This window comes from Vanellus vanellus, assembly GCF_965231255.1.
Source record: "Vanellus vanellus genome assembly, chromosome: 5".
Taxonomy (NCBI): domain Eukaryota; kingdom Metazoa; phylum Chordata; class Aves; order Charadriiformes; family Charadriidae; genus Vanellus; species Vanellus vanellus.
Genome location: NC_138910.1, coordinates 76,350,612 through 76,358,238, shown reverse-complemented (window position 1 = coordinate 76,358,238; position 7,627 = coordinate 76,350,612). Strand labels below are relative to the sequence as shown.

At 55.5% G+C, this 7,627-nt stretch overlaps 1 protein-coding gene across 1 annotated transcript; it reads left to right on the top strand.

Annotated features, from left to right (window-relative positions):
• Nucleotides 1-826: 826 nt before the first annotated feature.
• CDCP2 (CUB domain containing protein 2) lies at nt 827-7,417 on the top strand (the record flags this gene model as incomplete). Its single annotated transcript, XM_082484715.1, has 6 exons — nt 827-902; nt 2,435-2,782; nt 2,864-3,208; nt 3,669-4,022; nt 6,699-6,877; nt 7,081-7,417. 6 exons carry the CDS (start codon nt 827-829, stop codon nt 7,393-7,395), a joined length of 1,617 nt encoding a protein of 538 aa, XP_082340841.1. The 3' UTR covers nt 7,396-7,417.
• Between the last annotated feature and the right edge of the window lie 210 nt (nt 7,418-7,627).

Sequence of the window (7,627 nt, the reverse complement as noted above, 5' to 3'; positions counted from 1 at the left end):
ACGAGGAGCACATCTTTCCCACCAAAAGCAAAGACTTGATTACCTTCAGCTGAATGCGTCCAAGAGCCTGGGTGAGAAGGACCGTGAGCCGGCGTGGAAGAACACGGTAATTCTCCAAGGCCTTAGCAGGTTCTATAATAATCAATGGTTTTTTGCCCGTGAGTCACAATTCATCTCTAATCTTCCTCGGAGGAGGTGGGATTTGCTATCTTGAGAGCTCGCGACTGCCGCTTTCCCGGGCTGAGCATCCTGCTGAGCCTGGGCACTCGCTGCAGGGATGCTGACCTGGCAGCGGACATGGAGATGCGGCCACGTTTAAATCCCATTCCCTGTTTCTCTAGCCTTTACCACCACTTGGCTTTGTGCAGTGGGTGCCGCAGTATAAATCACGTTAATTCCTGAGGTGCTTTTCTTCGGTAAGTCTGAAATTCCCATTTTGGTTCGCTGGCTTGCCTGGTGAACTAAATTATTTTCATAGCCCCTTAAGGGCATATTGTCAGCCCAGACTTACTGCCATTATACACCATATCTGAAACATTAATATCTCTTCTAAATATAGTGTATTGACAAGGTATCTGGTATAGTGTAAATCCTTGGGACATTTGATCCAGATCATTAAAACTGAGTGAAGGAAGGGAGGAATAGATCAAGTTACCTTGCCGCTCTTAATTCAAACAAGCGATGAATTATTCATTCTGCTATTAATTCTACAGTCCTCCCGCTTTTTATTTATTTCTCTCTTTATTTATTTTTTTTTTCTCTTCCCAGATAGACAGCTCCGAAAGGATGCTCGGGTGCCGGTGAGGGGACATTTGCCTGCCGGAAGATGGGGTGCGCAGGGGCGGGCTGCCTGGCAGCGCTGGCCGTGCTGTGCGGGGCTCTCGGGGATGCTCCCAGCAGAGGTAAGAGCCTGATCCCAGCTCCCGGTGGGGACCCCAGGGCCGGACGGGCATCCGCGGTCCCCGGGGAGAAGAGGGCTGTTTGCGGGTGCCGCAGTGGCTCTGGGGTGCGAGCGGGTCCCAGCCCATGCAGGGAGAGTGGCTCGCTCAGGCCAGGAGCTGCCCGGTGTGGCCCGGGGAAAGGAGCTGGGATCTGCCGCCGCCACGCATGGCAGCAAGTGGGGGATGCTGCCCTGTGCTCGATTTTCTGCTTCGTGCTTATTTTACTGCAGGTTGCAGGTAGGGGTTGTCCTGTTGTGGTGTCCAGGTGCTTTTATGACACCTTTGTTAACTTCTGGAGTTGCACATGCCTATATAAATATATATATACACACACATATACATATATATGTGAATGTATGTGTATGTTGCTTTGCATGTAATAAACCCCTCACCTTACCTGGATAAAACACCCCCAGGACGCAGGGCAGGGTTAGCAGACAACAAGGTAATTTGGGGGGCAGGCTGGGCCAGGTCAGCTCATTAATTCAGCTAACGAGCTATACCCCTCCCCCAAAACGGCAGGGCCTTTCTCACAAAAGGGCCACATCAGAAATCGAAACCCATCCCGGCCCCGGTGTGGGTGTCCCCCCTGCCTGCACCCACCCGCGGTTCCCGCAGCACCCCGAGGCTCTCAGCCCCCAACCTGTCGGTCTGCCCACCCCGTGGCTACTCACCCCTCCTGCGGGTTTCCCTCTCGGATATTTATTTCCTTAGCATTATTCCTTTAGTGCCGGCCCCGGATTACTTTACTGCCTATCCCCAGTAATTAGCAAGGCGATTTTAGATCTGGCCAGCTCTGCTGCTTGTGCAAACACACACACACATTTACACACACACACACCTTTACCCATTTGCTGTGGTGCTGCATCACAAGCATCCGCAGGACACCCCCCACCCCCCCCTTCACCGGGAGGTCACCGCACCAGCCAGCGTGATGAAAAGCGGTGCGCGCTGGCTGACTATTGATTCGCAATATACTTGGCCCAGATTGATGGCAGCGAGTGCCCGGCCTTGCTTGGGAACCCGCACATGTCCCCCCCGAGGCTACACAGGGTCTGCGTCCCTCCCAGACATGATGTATGTGCCCGCTATAGCGGCCTCTTCACCCCAACCCTAATCAGACCCAGGGGCAGGTGGCAGCTGCCCCCCCCCCCCCCTTTATTTTATAATAAACATGTCTCAGTATAAAGATTTCATTAGAAAATCGATCCCTACATGCATAACTCATTGTTAAGTGCATCGAGCCCTTCACCGCTGTTTCTCCCAGCTTAAATTCACTGATATCACCATTATATGGAGGAAACATGGTCAACAGGAGGCAAAAAGCTGAAGGGCTGGGCAGCCGTGGCACCGGCAAGCCTGGAAACACTGAGCCTTTAAAACTCACTCTGTTACTCATTGTGGTGGGATGAAGCTGGTGCTGTGCACACCATCTCCATCCTTTCAGGCTTCGCCTGGAAAGGGAACATCACATCCACCTCTGTGTCTTCCAGGCATCAAATGCGGGGGGGTGCTCTCAGCACCCTCCGGCAATTTCTCCAGCCCCAACTTCCCGGGGCTGTACCCCTACGAGACGGAGTGCACGTGGCTGATCGTGGTGGCCGAGGGCTCCTCTGTCCTGCTCTCCTTCAACCACTTTGAGCTGGAGTACCATGCTGCCTGCGCCTACGACTACCTCCAGGTCTACAATGGGGCCACCCGGGACCGGGGCAACCTCCTGGGCACCTTCTGTGGCCGCAGCCCCCCACCACCCTTCTCCTCCGCCTGGCACGTCATGGCCGTTGTCTTCCGCTCCGACCGCCATGTGGCCAAGCATGGCTTTGCCGCTGCCTACCGGAAAGGTAGTGGGGAGGGATGGCGGTGGCGGAGCGTTCGTCTGTCTGTCCTCCCCCACCATCCTCATCATGTGTACCTCCCTGCAGATGCCTGCGGTGGGCAGCTGACAGGGCTGTCTGGGGAGATCACCAGCCCCAGGTACCCCGAGAGCTACCCCAACGACGCCGAGTGCCGCTGGAGCATCGTGGGGGCCAGTGGTGGTGGTCCCCTCACCCTGGTGTTCGCCGACTTTCAGGTGGAGGGGGGCCAGGGCTGCGGCTTCGACTATGTGGCCCTCTTCGATGGCCCCACTGCTGCCGCCCCCCGCCTGGGACGCTACTGTGGCAGCGCCCGCCCGCCCCGCACCGTCTCCTCCACCCCACACCTCCTCATCCTCTTCAAGTCAGACTTCAACATCGGCGGCAGAGGCTTCAAGGCCCATTTCTACTCAGGTGCGGGGGTCTTGGGGTGGTGGGAAGGACGTGGGGATGGGTCCCCAAGGTGGTGATGGGCCTGCTCTCCCTCCTGCGGCAGCAAGAGAACATGATAGCCCTTTGGGGAGAGCTCATGAGATGATGGTGTAATCGGCCACACAACACAAATGGCTTTGTTGTGGTTCTCCAAGGCCCCAGGTTGTCTTCCTCTTGAGCAAGAGCTGCACTTCTCCTTTGCTCATGCCATTCACTGGCGATATGTGGTTTCCCCATCTGTGCTTGTAGGACTTTGGCCACCTTGGGTATTGCCATCCCCCAAAACTGTCCATCAGCCAAACTCAGGGCTGGGGAGCAGTGAGGTGGTGGGCAGAACATGCTTTAGCAATAAAACAAGTGACTGCTCAGCTACCAGCTTGTCCGCACCCAGGGGGCTTCAGGTTTGCTTTCATTTTTCCCTCTCCCCTTTTTTCATGAGCAGGTGAGTGCCAGGAGGTGTTCACCACCATCAAAGGGAATTTCTCCAGCCCTCGGTACCCCAACTTCTACCCCAACAACCTCAAGTGCCAGTGGAGCATCCATCTACCCCTGGGCTACCGGGTCAAGGTCTTCTTCTTGGACATGGAGCTGGAGGGGCGGAGCAGCCTGACGGGCGGCTGTGACTATGATCATCTGGCTGCCTTTGATGGTGGTGCTGAGAACGGGTCCCTGCTGGGCCGGTGGTGTGGGCGGGAGAGCCCGGTGCCTGTCATGTCCCACAGCAACCAGCTGCTGCTGGTCCTCCACACTGACCGCAATACAGCCAAGCGGGGCTTCTCCATTGCCTACATGGGAGGTAAGGTCTCGCTTGGGTGCTCCTCAATGGTTTATTTCCATTGGGCCATGCCCAAGACCATGTAATTTCCAGAAGGGCCGCGCAGAGAAGATACCCATCTGCAGCAGCAGAGCACCTGACTCTTTAGGGATGGGGTGGGGAAGACACGGCAGGTGAACTCCAGCTCTCGCAGACTGTGAGATGCACATACTCCATGTCATGTTTAGTATTCAGGAGGTGCTTTCCAGCTTCTCCCTCCCTGTGTCTCTGCCACTGCCACGCTGCTGCTTCTCTCTCAGGGCATGAAGGAGAGAAAACCCAGGGAGTTTTTAGAGGACCAAAGCCCCAGGGGAGGTGACCAGCTCAAGCATCACAAACCTGTCCCAGTATTCCCAGGGTGCTCCAGCCCTGCTGGCACATGGCTGAGCAAGCAAACATAAACCATGTCCTCTCCTCCACCAGCAGCAGCACCGGAGGGGCAGGACCCCCAGGGCATGGTGCTCCCAAATCCACTCAGCCAACCCTGCCTGGCACGTCCCTGCCGCCGGCGTGCCGTGTGTCCCACCCAGTGCATCCACAGCCGGTGCGGGTGGGAGGAGTGGCATGTAGCCTTCCTCATGTTTTTGCCAACCTCTGCACCTCAAAAGTCGGTGAATTTACGGCGTTCGTTGTCTTTCAAGATAATTACGTCTGAGCTGACCTGTGTGTCAGGGATGATTCAGAGAGGGGCAGCCTCGCCAGCGGGATGGAGCCGGAGAGGGGCTGCTGGACCAGCGACGCAGGAGCTGGGGGTGGCTGGCCCTGGGTTTACGAGCTTTTATCCCTCAGCAGCAAAATCGTTCTTCATTTCCAGTGTAGCAGAAGAGATTTGAGGGTATGTGGCTCTAGGAGTAAGAGATGGGATGGAGCCTCTGCAGCCTCTGGAGGGAGAGAGGTCGTACTGGACATCTAGTAGGGCTTTAGTGTGCACGGCGGGTCTGCCCCTGTCCTTGTCCTGCTTATTCCTTACAGTTTTACAGCAGTGTGCAGGGAGAGAAATCTTAGCCTTACTGTGTCTGGTCATGGAGAAACCCCATTCCCGACAGAGGAGCTAGCAGACCGATGGGATGTTGGCTGAAGAACGGGGGAAACCCCATCACAGAGAGGGACGTGACTTCTCCCAGCTGCCCGAGGCTCCTGCGTCCCCTGGTACACATTGTCGGATGCGTGTTGGGGGAAGACAAAAGCTTGGATGCGAAACCGAGCCTCCCTCCTTAAAGCTAAGGCCGCACGTTATGTTTGCCCAGCGATTTGGGCATCTGCTTGCAATTAGCAGCCTGCATGGCATATCCAACCACCAGCGCCCTGCTAGCAGAGTGGCTGCTCTCACCGGCAGGCGCCGGCCTCTCTGGCTTCCTTGGGAGCCCTCGGTGGCAAAGGGGCACCTCAGCCCCCACATCCACATCCACAGTTCTTCAGCCATGCAGATATTTTCCTTTCGGGCCCACTAAAGGGCATGGCTTGGGTGGGGTGTGTGTGATTTATGGCCATTTGAATGAAAGCCTTCACACCAGGAGAGAGGATCCATTTTCTTATCCTCCTCCTCTTGATCTAATGCACTTTAGTTATTTGGTAAATCTTCTAATGGTTTTATAATGCACTTAAGTGAAGCAAAGTGACACTATTTTTTTCGTATCGATTTTATTGCATCTTACCAGTTTCCTAAGGCCAAGATTCAGAGGAAGCTGGAATAATTCAATAATTCATACTGCCCAAGTGGTTGGTTCAAGCTGAGCGAGGATCAACTTTAAAGAGGGGGGCATTTTTCTCCCTGCTTCTTTCCCTGCATGGATGCTTTCCTGAATCCAGAGGGGCCAACTATGGTGCCAGAAGGAGAGGGATGGAGCGGGGCTGGGTTCCCTATCGCCTGGCTCCTCAGCATCATGGGCAGCTCAACAGCAGCTTCCTCTGTGCACAGTTCACCAGCTCCCCATCAAAAATAATATTCTGAGGGAGGTGCAGGACTGATGGTGCTTGGGACAGGACCTGGGCTGGGCAATCCCCAGGAGGATGCCCCAGGGCCAGGGACCCAGCTCCCCCTTCCCCTGGGACCATGTGGCAGCCATGCAGCTGCAGGGGGTCTCCTGAGATGTATCTCCTCCATTTCATTGCTGTAAGAGTGTCCTTTGCAGGGGTGTTTCACTGGCTTTATCATGATGGAGAGCAGCTGCTCTCACAGGGTACATCCTTCCTTGCTTGTGGGGGTGACTGCATGACGGTGGTACCCGTGATGGCATTCGAACGTCACTCGGAGAGCTGGGAAAGAGAATGAGGCTCAAGAGGGCTGGTGGTGGCATCTCTCCCTAGGGCAGAAAGCAGGGCAGTGCCTGGGAGCCAACTGTATCTGACCTCAGCATGGGGCAGAGCTAAAATATCGATATCTAAAGTAATGCTTTCTGCATTTCGGGTTGTAGCTCCTTTTTCCCTGAAAATGTGAGTCCTGTGGCAGCAACGCCAGGTACTGCAAGATGCACGGCAAAATCACGAGGCCGATGTTCCTGCTACTCCTGGCACCATCGGTCACCTGCTTCATGTGTGATGGGGACAGAGAGCTTTGGAAACGGCTGTGGCTCTGCGCTGAGCTACTGCAGTCACTACAGCCTCGTCCGTCCGCTCCCGACGGACCTTCACGTGTACCTTATTTTCTGTCCCCAACAGTTGTGCCCATGAACGTCAGCTGTACCCGGACGGACTTCCACATCCAGATCCCCGTGCAGTCCCTGGCCCAGCTGGAGAAGAATAGGATTTATTTGGGGACCCCCTCCTGTGCAGCGCAGGTGGTTGGCAGGAACTTCAAAATACACACCAGGTTCGACACCTGCGGCACCGAATCCCAGGTAAGCAGTCGGCAAACCTTCTCTTAAAGCAAGCTGAGTAGATGGTTAGCCCCGGGCTGGTTGTTCCAGCTGCAGAGAGGAGCTCCCAGTTCTTCTCCCATCTTCCCAGTAGATGCTGCTCTGATCTGTGGGCAACTGCCCTCCAAACCCCTGTGAAAACGAGCTGCACAAAGCCCCGACAAGCCGTGACCCTTGTCTTGCAGAAGCGCAACAACACGTCTGTCATTGTCAGCACCCTCTACATCGATTTTTCAGCGGGCGACCAGGAGGACATCCACCAGTACGAGGTGCAGTGTGAGCCAAAGAGGAAGGAAGCCTCGGTGACCCTCATCGCCGGCCCTGACCCATCCAGGCTCAGCCAGGCAGAAAACCTTGTGGATGCCCAGCAGAGGGAAGGGGCAGCAATGGACACTCGCGAAATCAAGAGCCAGGACACCAGCGACATCGTCTTCATCAGCATCTGCATCCTGGCTGGGCTCCTCATGGTCATCGCGGTGGTGGGACTGGTGCTTCTGTAGGATGCTGCTCCCCAGATCTCCAGGGCTTGCAATCCCAGCCATGCCCAGGGTGGAAACACACCCCAAAATCCATCCTCACCTTAGGCTGAGCACTAACGCAGCTTTTCAGGCAGAGACACAGCTCCCAGGCCGTGAAACAGAGCCTGAACCCAACCTCCACCTCCTCCCAGCGCCTGAAAAATCTGGGCAATAGGCAGCCATTTCCTTTCCCAATTTGTTTTCCTCTGTCTCA